General features: G+C 27.7%; 1 protein-coding gene across 1 annotated transcript; it reads left to right on the top strand.

Moving 5' to 3' along the window:
* The first annotated feature begins 10,884 nt into the window (after positions 1–10,884).
* On the top strand, positions 10,885–16,908 carry LOC111282877 (potassium transporter 6-like). Its single transcript, XM_022871161.2, has 8 exons — positions 10,885–11,297; positions 11,502–11,991; positions 12,075–12,128; positions 13,369–13,629; positions 13,746–13,798; positions 14,247–14,370; positions 14,462–14,716; positions 15,695–16,908. Exons 1-8 carry the CDS (start codon positions 11,259–11,261, stop codon positions 16,753–16,755), a joined length of 2,337 nt encoding a protein of 778 aa, XP_022726896.2. The 5' UTR covers positions 10,885–11,258; the 3' UTR covers positions 16,756–16,908.
* The last annotated feature ends 247 nt before the right edge of the window (positions 16,909–17,155 follow it).

Raw genomic sequence — 17,155 nt, forward strand, 5'->3', positions numbered from 1 at the left:
GAAGAGTCCAGTGGGATTCAAAGATTGAATTCCCGTCCAAGGAGGAATTGGGATTGATCAGGAACTCCTGATCAATCCCTATAAAAGGGACTCTGGAACAGAATGCAAGGAACACAAAAAACAGTAAGCAAAGCTATTGATTTGAGAGAAAAGGAGGCGTATAGGAAGTTAGAAAAAGTTTAGGAGTGTTCTGGGAGTGAGAAAAATTTTTTAGAAATTTTTGGCGAAAATTTTTTCTGGAAATTTCTGGGAAATTTTCAGATTCCGGCGAAGTTTGAATTTTTCGGCGAAAATTCCGGCCAACATTGAAGTTTCCGGCGACCTGCCCAATTTTCGGCGAAGAATCCCAGAAACCGGCGACTTTCCGGCCAACTTCCGGTGAAATTTCCAGATTCCGGCGAAAATTTCCAGAATCCGACACCGGTGTTCTTCGGTTTCTAGAGAGAAGGGAGAGAAAAAGGAAGAAGAGAGAGAGAGGGGGAGGAGCGTTCTGCCGAAAAACGGAGGAAGGTGCCTTTTATACCCTCCCAAAACGACGTCGTTTTGGCCTTAAGTAACCCAGAGGATCCGCGCGTTTTGCCGCAACCCGACCCGACCCGGGCGTCGACCCGCTTTCTGACCCGCGCGTGCCAGCCCCTCCGAGCCGAGCCGAGCCGAGCCAAGCCGCCAAGCCGCTCCCCCCCGAGCCGTTTTCCTGCCTTGAGCCGAGCCGAGCCGCGATCCGAGCCGCTCCAGGTTTTTTTTTTTTTTTTTTTCCTTTTAATTTTTTTTTCTTTGTTTATTTGTTTATTTTATTTTTTATTTATTAGATTAGGTTTATGTAATATTCTTTTTATTTATTTTTTATTATTTTATTTTCTTTAAATAAAAATAAAAAAATTCCAAAAAAAATATATTTTTAGGGAAAAGTTGAAAGTATCAATTTTCCTTAGAAATAAATTTCCAAAAAATATTTTTGGGGAAAAGTTGAAAGTATCAATTTTCCTCAGAAATAAATTTCAAAAAAAAACATTTTTAGGGAAAAGTTGAAAGTATCAATTTTCTTTAGAAATAAAATTTCAAAAACTATTTTTGGGGAAAAGTTGAAAGTATCAATTTTCCTTAGAAATAAATTTTCAAAAAAAGGGTTTTTGAGGAAAAGTTGAAAGTATCAATTTTCCTTGAAAATCGAAATTTCTGAAAAAAATATTTTTGGGAAAAAGTTGAAAGTATCAATTTTCCTTAGAAATAAATTTTCAAAAAAAAAGGGGGGGTTTTTGAGGAAAAGTTGAAAGTATCAATTTTCCTTGAAAATCGAAATTTTCAAAAAATATTTTTAGGGAAAAGTTGAAAGTATCAATTTTCCCTACAAAAAAAATCATTCTTTCATTCCTTTCTATCTTAATTTTGATTTTGTTTTTTTTTTCTTTTCTCTTTCTTTAAATAATCCGACGACGGAGCCTCTGTAAGTGAAACAGTAGTTTTTCTTGCATACTCTTGAGGTGAGGGAATTTTCTCAATTTTCTGCTAAAAGTATTAGAGTCAATTGAGAATAATTTTCAACAACTAACTATTTGGTAAAATTTTAAGGCTTTTGGATAACACAAATTCAAGCTGGTACCATCTTTTGATGGGCGTTGTGAGGGTGCTATAACCTTCCTCACACGTAACCGAACTCCCGAACCCTGTTCTGGTCAGCAGACCTAAACCTATTCTTCTAGGGACCCTTAAACTTAGGTGTTCCCTGGAAGGACAGATTCCTTAGGTGGCCAATCGCACCTAGACAAAAAAGATTGGTGGCAACTCCCTAAAGTCAATGTCTAGCGATAGATCCCCGGATCTAGACGTTACGACACCCACTTTGGGCACATGAATAAATCAATTGATTAGAAAGTGAAAAGGTATATCAGGGATGAGAAGATTTATCAGCTTCAAATCAAGATCAATGAAATACTAATCAAATGAAAAAATTCTAATTCTTTTTTTTTATTTAAAAATAAAAAACTTTACCAATTTCTAGACCCTAACCAAACCTGGAATGATTTTCTAATTCTTCCTTTTCCCATTCAAGTTCCCATTACAGAAAAACAGACAAAAAAAAAATGAGGAAAACAAGGGCAATTTTTTTTTTCAAGTATCAATATTTTTCAAACCCTTAATCGCTAATGTAAATTTTATTTGTGACACACCACCAGCCATATTAGCCAATAATAGGTATAGGAATAGGAATATGAGGCACGTAGATGGAAATTGAAAGCATAGTTTTGACTAATAATCACTCAACCTGATAGCTGCTTTGGTCTTTTCACTTTATATAAAGCTCTAATTATATGAACCGACAAAGGCCTTATCAAAAGCTTTGGTGACCAGCTTTCCTTTTTCTTTCCACTTTTTCTCTTATTATGACAACCACAATTTCAATACTCTATTTTTTTTCTTCACTTTTTTCCTTTTGTAAGTCCTCTAAGTAGTGATTTTCTCTTTTCTTCTTTTTCTTTTTCCTTTTTTTTCTTTTTATCTTTTGCTTGCTAAATATTAACCTTAATTTAAAGTCTTTTCCATGCCTTGCATTTCATGTGACCAAAGGATAAAATTATCCTTAAATTATAATTTAATAATCATTTATACTTTAAATATTTTATTATAATTAATTAAATTCTTAATTTTTTTATATCAATTCAATTGAACCTTTAAATAAACAAAATATATTCATGTAACAAAATTTAATCCAAATCATTGAATTACAGCTAATTAAATCATCAAATGGATCTTAAAAAAAAAAAAAAAAAGGAAGAAAAAATTATTTTATTTAATTTTCACATATATGAATTTCGTCACATAATAAACTTTCATTTTATTTTATTAATATCACATAACATTTTATCTTTTTTGACAAAAAAAATTAACAATATATAAAAAAAGGTTTAATTGGATGCAAATAAATATTAGAGGGATTGATTAATTATTAAAAAAAGGTTAGGATTTTTTTAATTATAATTCAAGGATTTTTATACCTTTTAGCCATCTCTTAGCATGGCAAGATCTCAATAATTTTTATATGGAATTTGCAAAGTTTTATAATTTAAAATGATTAAATAAAAATTCAAATTAAATTAAAAATTTTGTTACATAGATCAAAAGCATTAAATTTAAAAAATTAAAATTTTTTTTAATTTTTTGAATATATATTTGTACTAAAAATATTTGACAAAATTTTTATTATTAAATAAGTATTATAAAATTTTGATTATAAATGGTATGTTTAATAATTGTTTTTACATATTATTAATATTTTTATTGAACTCTATTAATCTATAAATATTGATTTATTTGATTATTTTTAATAAAAAATTTTCATTTAAGTCTTGCCCATTATCTTCTTATCCTAACAATCTTTCTTGGCAAAGTTGTTACTATCATTTAATTAATAGAGATTAGGTGATCATAAGGCCAAAAAACAACAAAAACAAAAACCAAATTCTTGGAGGGAAAATTGATATTTGTTGTAGAAGTTGCAATATTGTAAAAGTATAAATTTAAATAAATATTACAATTATGATGAAATAGCTCATAATATATATAAAATTAGCGTATGCATGAGAAGAAATTCTCAAACAAACCCAATAAGGTAAATAATTAGCATTGCAATTAGAAAAAAATTAACATAAAATTAGATTAAACCCATAAATCTTATAATTTTGAGGTTTAAAAATTTTTAAGATATGCTTTTTACTGCTAATATAACTTCTCTTTGGTTTTGAAACTTGGAAGCAATGTTTTTCATGGTGAGTGTTTAACCCAACTTATAGAAGAGTTTATTTATAGTAAAAGTAGAAATTATGTGATTAGTTCTCAAAATATTAAGAGTTTTAATTTATGCGAAAAGTAAATTTAAAATTTTAGACAAAACTATAAATTGAAATTTCTTCAAGAAATGTTAATGAAAATTTTTTACATTCTCACTTTGTTTTTAAATAATTAACAAAATTATAAGTATAATTATATTATCTCATATTATTTAATTTAATTTTGTTATTTTTTATTGAATTCATTCATTTTAATTATAATTAACGAAAATATCATTTCATTTTAAAAATTTTTTTCACCTGAAAATTTGTGATTTAATTTATTAATAAAGTTAATTATTTTAAAAATATTATCAAATAATTTTTTAAAAAATTTTATAAAAATTTTATATTAAATTTATCACACTCAATTTTTATTTTTTATTACAATACTTTTAAAACAAATTTATTCCAATAATATTTCTTATAGAAGTTTCAATCAGACCAAACAAGCTTACTCAAAGAACATGAATGTTAGTATGAATTTTTACTAGTACTAAATATTTTCAGGTTAGTTGATTTCTTTTAAAAAAATGGAAGGACAGATTGTTTTGATTGGAAAATGGTGGTGGAAATGGTGTCATCATTCTGGGAAGTGGAGCATCATTGATCACCTAGGTTATCTCCCCTTTCAATGAGGGTTTTCTCCAAGTTTCAAACCTTTGCCTTTTAACAAGTAAAGTTCACTTGGAGCCAGATTACTTTACCACTGAGCCAACACCTCATTGGTAAGGGATAGATTGTTTTGTAACTTAAAAGAGTGTTATAATACTTCTTACTTTTTAGTTCACACTTTAAAGGAAACTTTTCAACACTCAATGAAATACGGTAATTTTTTACACGAGTAGATAGTATTACTTATAATAAAATTTTTAAAATAGTATGATTTAATCGTATATAAATTTTATAAAATAAAAAATATATTTCATATTTAACATATAAATGATATAATAATTTTTATCTTATATATAATATAAAATAAATATGATAAAAATACATCAATTTCTAAAAGTAACAAGAGTTAAACCCAAAGAATAATAATAATAAAAAAAAAACCCATAAAGAAAGCATTTATAAAGCACATTGCCACTTCAACGTATAAATAGGTTAAAACTTATAAAAGGTTTTCAGAATTATAATTAACAAATAAGTAGTTTTAAACCCGTGCTATTCACGGGTAAGCAAACGACTATAATTTTTGTTATATAATATTATTAGTTTAAAAAGAATTATATGAATAAAATATTGGAAGATCTATATTGGCATAATAAATACATATTTATATTTAACATATCCATTTTTTTTATAACGTTCGAAAATTAAAATTTGATTTCTATTAAATACTTAAGCATATTTATGTAATTTCAAAATTTTAAGATCAAGAAAATTGCTATTTTTTTCAATTCAAAAAGTTAATTGTCAAATATTACTTATTTGAAAATTTAAAGTTTTATATTTGTGTTATGTACGAGGCAGGTGTATCTATAATAATTTTGGTAATATAATATTATTTCAAAATTTAATATATAATTTTAGAGAACAATTTAAATTTTATTTTCATGAATACAAAAATATTGATAATAATATTATCATCATTTTATTTACAATTTAATAAATAATCTTGATTTGATTATTAAAAATAAAACTAAAAAGTACAATAAAAAAGTGTGATATGGATTTTTTTTCTCATTCAAAAAGATAATTTCATTTATAAAACTAAAGGATTACAAAACACAAGAATCTCATCAAAGAAAGTTCTAATGCATAAATAGAAAAACAATTACAACAACACCTAATAATACACACAATCTAAATTCTCCAAAAAAGAATAATACACATAACCTAACCCCCTTGGAATTTACTACCCATAGGCATAAAAATAAATTTTTTTCCACTCCCATTTTTGTTAAAAAATCAGCAATATAGTTTGCTACTTTGCTTCCTAAACATGCAAAATCAACAATCAAAGTTTGCTTATAACAATTAAAAACTTTCTGCTCCTTCCAAGGTTGTGAATATGTGTTGAATATTTAAGATATAATTGTCATTTAAATTTAATACCATATACATTCACCTAATTTTAAGTGACATAGAAATAAATTAATTAGATAAAGTTACATGTTTAAAAAAAATCAATGAAAATAAAATTTGATATTAATTGTATGAAAATTTTTGTAATATTAATTTATTCAATTTAGAATTTAATTATACATATGTTTTCTCATAATGGGTGAAGGAGTTGTATTAATATATATTTTATTTTATAAAGGAGTTGAATTTATATTAAAACATAACCATTAGCATTTTTATTTCAATATTGTGTGTGTTTTTGTTATGAATTAATGGTATATTAATATAACATCTTGAAATATCTAACTATCTAAAAATGAAATTGAATCAAGAATGTCTATCTAAAAAAGAAATATAGAAGAATATAGGAAATTGGATCTAAGAGTTTCAATTATAGTTTTAGTTTTTTCAAAATTTTAGGACTTGTTAAATGAAATAAGTGGTAAATTTTGCAAAATTGAGGAATTTGTTTCATTTGTTATAAGATTTTTAAAAATTTCAAATTAACACCTTTTACATCATCTAAAGCTTCATTCACTGAGAGCTTAGAAAATAATATTGTTCATTTTCAATTGAATCCAAGATATATTTAGTCAGGTTATAATCAACTATGTCATTTTAGGTCAATTTGACTTACAATATAATATTTGAAGATCCTTATAATTTGGTCCCAACCAATGTACAGCCGCCCAACACAATAGCATCCAAAATAATCAATGATCCTTGACATCTTATTGTAAAACCTTGCAAATTACAATAATCTTACCAAGTAACCTCCTAAAATAAAAATAAAAAAATCGTTAAGCCTCTGCTAATTAATACCTTACAAAAGAAAATAATTATTTAGCAATATCACATTCAACATATATATATATATATAGAAAACATCATAGATTCGCTTTTAAATTATAAATTAGAAAAGAAAAAAAAACTCAAATATATAGTTGATAAAATTGATATTCTAAAAATAAAATCCAACAATTGCTAAAACAAAAAACAAAAAAACAGTAAAACCTTAATAAACTTAAAAAAGAATAGCAAGTAAAACTACAAAATAAATTTTTATAAGATAATAGAGATAAAATTATAGTAAAACAAAGTTGAAGAATGGTCAAATTCAATTTGCTTAATATTCTTTTTGGAAGAACAATTATGTTTATATTATTATCTAGGAACATTATTAAAAATGTACTAAAAACTTACTATTATTAACCATATAATGTAATAAATAATAAAAGACATAAAATTAATGTAGTTTTCTTTTTAAAATTACAAATTCTCAATTCGTACCTAATTTGTTGTCTTTTTTAAAAAATAAAACAAAATCTTCTCTAATTTAATGATGTCATTATTGTCAACTCATTAAATGACTCATTTCTCTTTTTTTATTTGCTACATTAAATTTAATTTATTTTTTCATAAGTAATAAAAAGATAAGGAAATATATTCATAAGTAATTAGCTTTTTATTTAGTTTCATTTTTATATGTATTATTGACTAAATTAATTATAACTTTTCATATAAGTAGTAAAAATATTGGATATTTAAAATGTAATAAATGTAATTAATTTAGTCCAACTTATTATTTTTTAAGTAATAAAAATGTTACTATAAAAAATAATAAAAATATTTTAAATAAACAAAATACATTTATTAGAGAACAATGGTGATTTTTTAAATCCATCTACATATGAAAAATATAAGCTATTCATATTGGGTATTTAACTTGTTTGGGAGAAATGTAAAATAAGGATTTTGACATATTCCAAAATTAGTTTTAATTGATTTGATTATCTTTAAATCATTTTGAAATTAATATAAATACATATTAAACATGTATATATAGCTTAAATGTGGAATAAATAATAGGCCATTGATTAAAAAATTGGAAAGTGGATTTTTTTTACATAAATTTAATTTAAGAGTTGAATATTATAATTGAAAAAAGAGAACATAAAATTATTCTATGATAGCAATTAAAGTTTTATTATCTTTAATATAAATTTAATTGAGAGTGATTTAAAGTAAATAATAAAAAATAAATGTAATTAATTTATTTTTTAAAAAAATAATTCAAATAAAATAAAATATAAGACACATCGATTTTCAAAATTATCCACATATCAATAATATAAATAATTCACATTGAAAATTTTTCCTTTTTTACCAAATGCTTTGACTTTTATATATTTATATAAGATAAGATAGATTTGATCATCTTTTAATTATTTTAAAATCAATATATATACATATTAAACATATATGCATAGCTTAAAAGTTTGAGTAAATAAATAGACCATAGATTAAAAAATTGGAAAGTGAATATTTTTTTTACACAAATGTAATTTAAGAGTTGAATATTATAATTGGAAAAAGAGACACAAAATTATTCTATGATAATGACAATTAAAGTTTTATTACTTTTAATATAAATTTAATTGAAAGTGATTTAAAGTAAATAATAATACAAATAAATGTAATTAATTTAATTTTTTAAAAATAATTCAAATAAAATAAAATATACAGCACATGATGATTTTCAAAATCGTCTACATATTAATAATATAGACCATTTCACATTGAAAATTTTCCTCTTTTACTAATGATTTTGGCTTTTATATATTTATATAAGATGTAAGGTACAAGTAAAACCTCAATAAACTTACAAAATAATAGCAAATAAGACTACCAAATAAATTTTTTATAAGATAATAGAGATAAAATTATAGTAACACAAAGTTGGAGAATAGTCAAATTCTATTTGCTTAATTTTTTTTGGAAGAACATTTATATTTATATTACTATCAAGAAATATTATTGTAAATGTACTAAAAAGTTACTATTATTAACCCTATAATGTAATAAGCAAAAAAAAACATGGAATTAATGCAGTTCTTTTTTCAAAATTACAAATTTTGAATTCTTGCCTAATATGCTATCATTTTTAAAAAAGAAAACAAAATCTTCTCTAATTTAATGATATCATTATTGTCAACTTGTTAAATGGCTCATTTCTCTTTTCTTAGTTACAACTTTAAATTTAATTTAATTTTATTTTTCATAAGTAATAAGAAAATAAGGAAATATATTCATGAGTAATTAGCTTTTTATTTAGTTTCTTTTTTATCTGTGTTATTGACTAAATTAATTGTGACTTATTCATATAAGGTAAAAATATCGGATATTTAAAATGTAATAAATGTAATTAATTTAGTTTAACTAATTATTTTTTAAATAATAAAAGTGTTACTATAAAAAATAATAAAAATATTTTAAATAAACAAAATACATTTGTTAGAGAACAAATGGTGATTTTTTAAATCCATCCACATGTTAAAAGTATAAACTATTCATATTAGACTATTTCATATTTTATCAAAGGCTTTTGCTTCTATATATTTATATAAGATATTATGTATTTAACTTATTTAGGAGAAATGGAAAATAAGGATTTTGATATATTCCAAAATTAATTGTAATTGATTTGATCACTTTTTAATCATTTTAAAATTAATATATATATACATATTAAACGTATATACATAGTTTAAAAAGTGGAGTAAATAAATAGGCCATAGATAAAAAAATTGAAAAGTGAATTTTTTTTACATAAATATAATTTAAGAGTTAAATATTATAATTGAAAAAAGAGAACACAAGATTATTCTATGATAGCAATTAAATTTTTATTACCTTTAATATGAATTTAATTTAGAGTGACTTAAAATAAATAATAATATAAAATAAATGTAATTAATTTAATTTTTTAAAAATAATTCAAATAAAATAAAATGCAAGACACATAGCAATTTTCAAAATTGTCCACATATCAATAATATAAACCATCCACATTGGAAATTTTTTTTTTTACTAAAAGTTTTGGGTTTTTTATATTTATATAAGAATATATCTATATATAAGATATTATGTATTTAACTTGTTTGGGAGAAATGAAAAATAAGGATTTCGATATATTTCAAAATTAATTTTAATTGATTTGATATTTTTTAAAACATTTTAAAATTAATATATATATATATATATACACACATATTAAATGTGTATACATAACTTAAAAGGTGAAGTAAATAAATAGGTTATAGATTACAAAATTGAAAAGTGAATTTTTTTTACATAAATATAATTTAAGAGTTGAATATTATAATTGAAAAAAGAAACTATAAAATTATTCTATAATGGCAATTAAAGTTTTATTTTTTTAATATGAATTTAATTGAAAGTGATTTAAGATAAATAATAATAATAAATATCATTATTTTAATTTTTAAAAATAATTTAAATAAAATAAAATATAAAACAAATGATGATTTTCAAAATTGTTCACATGTTAATAATATAAGCCATTCAAATTACAAATTTTCTTTTTTTACCAAAGGTTTTGACTTTTATATATTTATATAAAATAAGATTGATTTAATCATCTTTTAATCGTTTTAAAATTAATATATATACATGTTAAATATGTATAAATAACTTAAAAGATTGAGTAAATAAATAGGCCATATATTAAAAAATTGAAAAGTGAATAATTTTTTTTACATAAATGTAATTTAAGAGTTGAATATTATAATTGAAAAAATAAATAAAAAATTATTCTATGATGATGACAATTAAAGTTTTATTACTTTTAATGTGAATTAATTGAGAGTTATTTAATGTAAATAATTAAAAAAATAAATGTAATTAATTTAATTTTTTAAAAATAATTCAAATAAAATAACATATGGAATACATGATAATTTTCAAAATCATTCATATATCAATAATATAAATCATTCACGTTAAAAACTTTAACTTCTATATATTTATATCAAATAAAATAATATTTTCTGAATAATATATAAATTTATATTTGATTATACTGTTACAATAATGAAATAGTATAATAAAATACTATAAAATCTATACAGTAACAACTCATCATATATATATATATATATATATATGGTAAAAGAAAATTAAAATTCCCACCGAAGCGTTTCTCTCTCCAAAGTAAAAGCCAAACTTTGTCTTCCCTCTCCAAAAGTCTCACACGTTAAAGAATTCATACCAACAGTCCTTGTTTTTCATTTTTTTAATCACTACAAGTTTTACTATCAAGTGTGTTATACTTGTTATTCACTTCTGGCTTTTGGCTTTTGGAGGTTGTCGTTCTTGCTGCTGTCTCCATTGATGGTTGTTCAACTGCTGTCTACATACATATATACAACTGTCAATATAAAAGAATAAAGCTTTAGTTTTAATCTTCGTATTCTTATTTTAATAAAGTTTTTGACTTTGTCTGTCTGTATATACTTGGGGAGGCTATTCTAGCAAATGGGTATTCCTTGAATCTCTTCACCCATGGATCTGGACACTGGTGTTTACCAAAACTATGTTAAGGTAAGGTGGTTTTGTTTAGCAAATTTGTCTTAATTCCCCCCCCCCCCTTTTTTTTTTATAGAAAATCCATTTCTATTTTTATGATAAAGTTTTAAGTTTTGAAAGCAAATGTTGAATGATCAAAGTGAAAAATCATTCAAGGATTTAAAAGTGGCATTAATTTCAGGATTCTAATTGGATTGTTTATATTTTATGTTGTTATAGAAGGAATCATGGAGAACAGTATTGACTTTGGCATACCAAAGCCTAGGAGTTGTCTATGGGGATTTAAGCACTTCTCCTTTATATGTTTACAAAAGCACATTTGAGGAAGATATTCAACACTCTGAAACAAATGAAGAAATATATGGTGTTTTGTCTTTCGTTTTCTGGACTCTCACTTTGGTGCCTTTGCTCAAATATGTGTTTATAGTGCTTAGAGCTGATGATAATGGTGAAGGAGGGACTTTTGCCTTGTATTCATTGTTGTGTCGGCACGCCCGAGTCAACTCACTGCCCAATTGCCAATTGGCAGATGAAGAGCTGATTGAGTACAAAAAAGATGGCATTGGATTGGCACCAGAATCAAGTTTTAGGTCAAGGTTGAAATCCTCTTTAGAGAAGTATAGAGTGTTGCAAAGGTCCTTGCTTGTTCTTGCTTTGATTGGGACCTGTATGGTGATTGGGGACGGTATCCTCACGCCAGCTATTTCTGGTAATTATGGGCTTTTCCCCTTGATTTCTTGTGGTAATTGTGTCATGAACTGGATTGGTTGATTGTTGGGGTTTTGCCTGCAGTTTTCTCTGCGGTTTCAGGGCTGGAGCTTTCAATGTCAAAAGAGCATCACAAATGTAAGATCCTTTCTCCTTAGACTTAGTATGTCTGCACTCAACTGTAGCTTCTAAATATCTTCGGGGTGAGTACCAGAGAAGACAAATAATGATTGAAAGTAAAATTTTCCCTCCTGAAATTCTGCTTTTAGGCAAAGTTTTCTGGTACTTTTCTAGATAAATAATCTATGATGCAAATCCCTGTTAATGAGTTGCTGGATTTCAGCACAAAATGAGATTTTAGGTCCTTTTGATTGCTTCAGTAATTCTTAAAATTTAGGATGGTTGTCTAGGCTTTTCCAAGTTTCCATTATTTGTCTCTTGGCCATATGTTCTTCAACAACCTAATGATCCGGCACATTATTTCTATGACCTCAATTATCATAGTTCCCAATCTTGGTCCCTCATATCCCAAAACAAGTACCGTGCTGTGGAACCATGGGTTTTATCTTTCACCTCAAGTTGGGTTAGACTTATCAATCAACATGCTAAACTGGGGCATGTACAGTTGCATAGTCTGCTCAAACTAATAGATTGAATTTCTTTAGTGATAATTATGCTTGCCTACTCCGGTCAGTTGAAATTTTCAGTTTAGATCAAGCTAATGGTCCATCTTTGTGTATTGGATGACTAAGCATGTTTTACCTGTCAATATTCAGTTGTCAGGAGTGCAAACTTAGGCATCCAGTTTCTTAACATGCTGTTACTTTGCAAGTTACAGTTGCAAAACTTAATAATTCAAGTTTTCATAAAAGAAAACTTATCCGAAGCTTGTACAATTTGAACTTTTTTGCTGATGGGACCCTTGGTTTCAGGTTGACACTAAACAAGGACTCATGGTCTTTGCAGTGGTTTTAGTTGCTGCAACTAATGTTTAGTTGTATGTTTTTCTTTTTGGAACTTCAGATAAGCTATTATTATACTCCTACAAATACTAGCATGACTAATGCTGCTTTTACAGCTTTGGTCTCATTTGTTAAGTGAGATGATGCTATATTCAGAGTAAGATGTTATATTGAAGTTGTCAGTATTGATGCTTCTATTGGTGAAAGGTGACCATTGCTCTCATTGAAATGTTTTTGGAAATTTGTCTTAAGAAAAGTTTTGACCATGATTACTAACTGTAACTTTACTCTAAGTACTTTGCTTCCATCTGAGTCATTCTTTATTTGATCCATGAGTCTTTATAGCATCTTCTCCTTTTTATATGTCATCCGTCTAGCATTATACTGCCTCTTATTAGGTTCAACAATTTTTGCAGATGTGGAGGTTCCAGCCGCATGCATTGTACTGATAGGCTTGTTTTCCCTACAACATTATGGCACACACAGGGTTGGATTTTTGTTTGCACCTGTGGTTCTAATATGGCTTCTTTGCATCAGTGCCATTGGCTTATATAATATCATTCGCTGGAATCCTCATGTGTATCAAGCACTCTCTCCATATTACATGTACAAATTTTTGAGGAAAACACGGAGAGGAGGTTGGATGTCCCTGGGTGGTATTTTATTGTGTATAACAGGTAAGGGTATGCATGTGTGTGTGACTGTGAGTGTGTCAGATGATATGATTGTTTTTTGCTGTCATTTTAGAATAAGGAGGTTGATTGTTAAGTTTATTTACATTTTCATGTTTTAGGCTCAGAAGCTATGTTTGCTGATCTTGGACATTTTTCACAATTGTCAATAAAGGTATGTATCCTTGAAAGCTTAATTCATGGTTGAGGATTTCTTCATTAAACTAAATTGGCATGGTTAGAGTTGTGTTGTCAGGAAGACCTGATTGTTTTGTCTCATGGACTTTTGAACAAATTTTTGTTGCAAGTTGTTTGAACTGCTGAATTATGATTTTGGTTGGCAATGCCATCTTAATTCCTTTTTAATTTATGGGGTGGTTTTGACCATTCAGGAGAAAACTAAACATCTTCTAGGAACACATGCATGCATTTTAGTTTGCAACTGGCAATTCTTAAAGTGTAAATTACAACATTGTTAGTAATTTGATGAAAATTTGGGCTTGGAAAACATTTACTTTCGTGCAAAAAAACTTTTGACAGTTGCATGCTTGCCATTTCTTATTCAGCATTGAATTATGCTATGAATAACAGCTTTTATCCATTGGGAATTCCCATTTCTGCAGATTGCTTTCACCTCTTTGGTTTATCCATCCTTGATTCTTGCATACATGGGGCAAGCTGCCTATCTATCTCAGCATCATGTTATCAAAAGTGATTATCGAATTGGATTCTATGTATCTGTACCAGGTAGGTACCTTGAGCTGTCTCCTTGAAGACTAAGATTTGGATGATAGGTGAGTTTTCAGCTAACTGGAAGTATCCAATGTTATTGCTTCAGAGAAGTTAAGATGGCCAGTTCTGGTTATAGCCATACTAGCTGCAGTAGTGGGAAGCCAAGCTATCATAACTGGAACATTCTCAATCATCAAACAGTGCTCTTCTCTTGGTTGCTTCCCAAGAGTCAAAATAGTCCACACATCATCAAAAATCCAAGGTCAGATCTACATTCCGGAGATTAACTGGCTCCTGATGGTATTATGCTTGGCAGTTACTGTTGGCTTTAGAGACACAAGGCGTATGGGTAATGCATCAGGTATGACAATGCTCCCTTGGCTTGCTCTTACAACTCTTAACATAAATGCCTTCAATTGGTTGTATAACTTGGGACTTGGGAGCATCTCGCATCTTAGCTTCATATTCTTGCCTGAACCATGTCTTTATATATTGAAACTGGCAAACATATGGTGTCATTAGGACCAACTAAAATTGGGCTTAAATGGGAGATTGCTCCTTTATATTATGACTATCAAATCGTAGATTGCATTTTGTAGGTACCAGTTATTCCTAAGCAATGGTTTGGTTCGAGTAAAAGAGATTTTGATCACATGAGGGATCAAGGTTCTGATATATTAGCTAGCTTCATTTTCCAATGGATTACTTATTTTCTTTTGTGTACATAATTTGTTTTGGCTTGTGAATGGTCTTGTTTAGGAAGCTTCTCACACCAATTACTTGACAGTGCTATTCCATTTTTATTCATCCATGAAAAATATGCTGGACGTGTATTTGGTTCTCAGAAATTAGTTACCTGTGGGTTAAAAGCCTAATCCCCATCCAAACTCCACTAACCCCAAAAATGCTAAGAAATGATAATAGTTGCTTGCTTCTATACTTGTGCAATGTAGTCAGGGATGTTTCCATTTGCAGCCATATCTGTGGATTTGACATCATGCCATTGCCTAGATAGGAGACTGAAAGAGGAAAAACGAACTGATTCACTTCTACCTAAATCTCAGGAGATTCTATATGAATTGATTTGATATAATTAAAATTTGCCAGAAAGTTTGGCTCAATATAATTGGTGTTTGAGGCATACAAGACATAAGAGTAGAAAGTCAGTTGTTTTTTGTCTCTGCATTTATTATTTTATTTCGAGAAACCATGTTTCATATCTAATATCTGCCTTTCCTTGAAAATGTATTCTGAATTTCAATATGAAACAGAAATTGGATACTTTTTGTCTCTGAGTTTTAACTAGTAGTTTTGACTCTTCATTTTTCTTGTGGAACAGGTTTGGCTGTTATAACTGTGATGCTGGTCACTACTTGCCTAATGTCGTTGGTAATTGTGTTATGCTGGCAAAAGAGTGTGTTCTTCGCTATAGGCTTTGTTTTCTTTTTTGGCACAATTGAAGCACTCTACTTCACAGCTTCCCTCATCAAGTTCCTTGAAGGGGCCTGGGTTCCAATTGCCCTTGCATTTATCTTCCTGATAGTCATGTGTGTTTGGCACTATGGCACACTGAAAAAGTACGAGTTTGATGTTCAAAACAAGGTCTCCATTGACTGGTTACTTAGCTTGGGTCCCAGTCTAGGCATAGTACGGGTTCGTGGGATTGGACTTATACACACAGATCTTGTATCTGGAATTCCTGCAATATTCTCCCATTTTGTCACTAACCTTCCGGCCTTCCACCAGGTCCTAGTCTTTCTTTGCATCAAGTCTGTCCCAGTTCCTCATGTTAGACCTGAGGAGCGGTTTCTGGTGGGTCATATTGGCCCTAGGGAGTTCAGGCTCTACAGGTGCATTGTACGATACGGGTATCGTGATGTTCATAAAGATGACATGGAGTTTGAGAAAGATCTTGTTTGCAGCATAGCAGAGTTAATTCGCTCAGAAAATGTTTCCCCTGGCAATGTTAATGAAGATCTGGTGAAGGATGATGATAAAATGACAGTTGTTGGATCATGTTCTAGCCATATAGACGGGATTCAAATGAGTGAGGATGATGCAAACAACATAGAGGCAGCTGGCCCATCAGAGTTGAAGGAGATAAGGTCGCCACCTGTAATTAAACCAAGAAAAAGAGTACGGTTCATCGTACCAGAGAGCCCGCAGATAGACTCTGGAACAAGGGAAGAGTTAAAGGAACTTATGGAAGCCAGGGAAGCTGGGATAGCTTGCATTCTAGGGCACTCATACGTTAAAGCGAAGCAAGGATCTAGCCTGGTAAAAAAACTTGTAATCAACTTCGGGTATGAATTCTTGAGAAGAAACAGCCGACCGCCTACCTATGCGCTAAGCGTACCCCATGCATCTACGTTGGAGGTGGGGATGATATACCATGTTTAACATTTATTCTTCTTTCTGATGGGATACCATGTTTAATTTTGATTAGAGGTCCCAACGGGTTAGAACCGGTTTTTATTTATCTTGAATTCAATATAATTTTATATAATAAATACTTGAACTCGGTATGATATTAAAATATTATTTTTTGTCTAATCGCTTGATTTGAATATATATAAAATTATAATTGACTTGAAATTAATAAAATATTATTTTTAATATATAATATTATTTTTAAATATAAATATAAAAATAAATAAATGTAAAATATAAATATAAAATTAAATAAAAAATAAAAAATATTATATATATAAGGTTGAGGCAGCTTTGTTTAAAATTTCATTTTAAAGAAAAAAATAATCTGATTTAATTCAAAATTCGATTAAAAAAATGATTTTATAAG

This window comes from Durio zibethinus, chromosome 5 (genome assembly GCF_047325235.1).
Source record: "Durio zibethinus cultivar Kanyao isolate XHJ-2024 chromosome 5, ASM4732523v1, whole genome shotgun sequence".
Taxonomy (NCBI): domain Eukaryota; kingdom Viridiplantae; phylum Streptophyta; class Magnoliopsida; order Malvales; family Malvaceae; genus Durio; species Durio zibethinus.

Bases quoted from the DNA above. Each gene is read 5' to 3' on its own strand.
- LOC111282877 (XM_022871161.2), top strand. From the start codon at position 11,259: ATGGATCTGGACACTGGTGTTTACCAAAACTATGTTAAG. The intron at 11,298-11,501 runs GTAAGGTGGTTT...ATGTTGTTATAG, and splicing joins TTTACCAAAACTATGTTAAG to AAGGAATCATGGAGAACAGT. The intron at 11,992-12,074 runs GTAATTATGGGC...TTTTGCCTGCAG, and splicing joins CCTCACGCCAGCTATTTCTG to TTTTCTCTGCGGTTTCAGGG.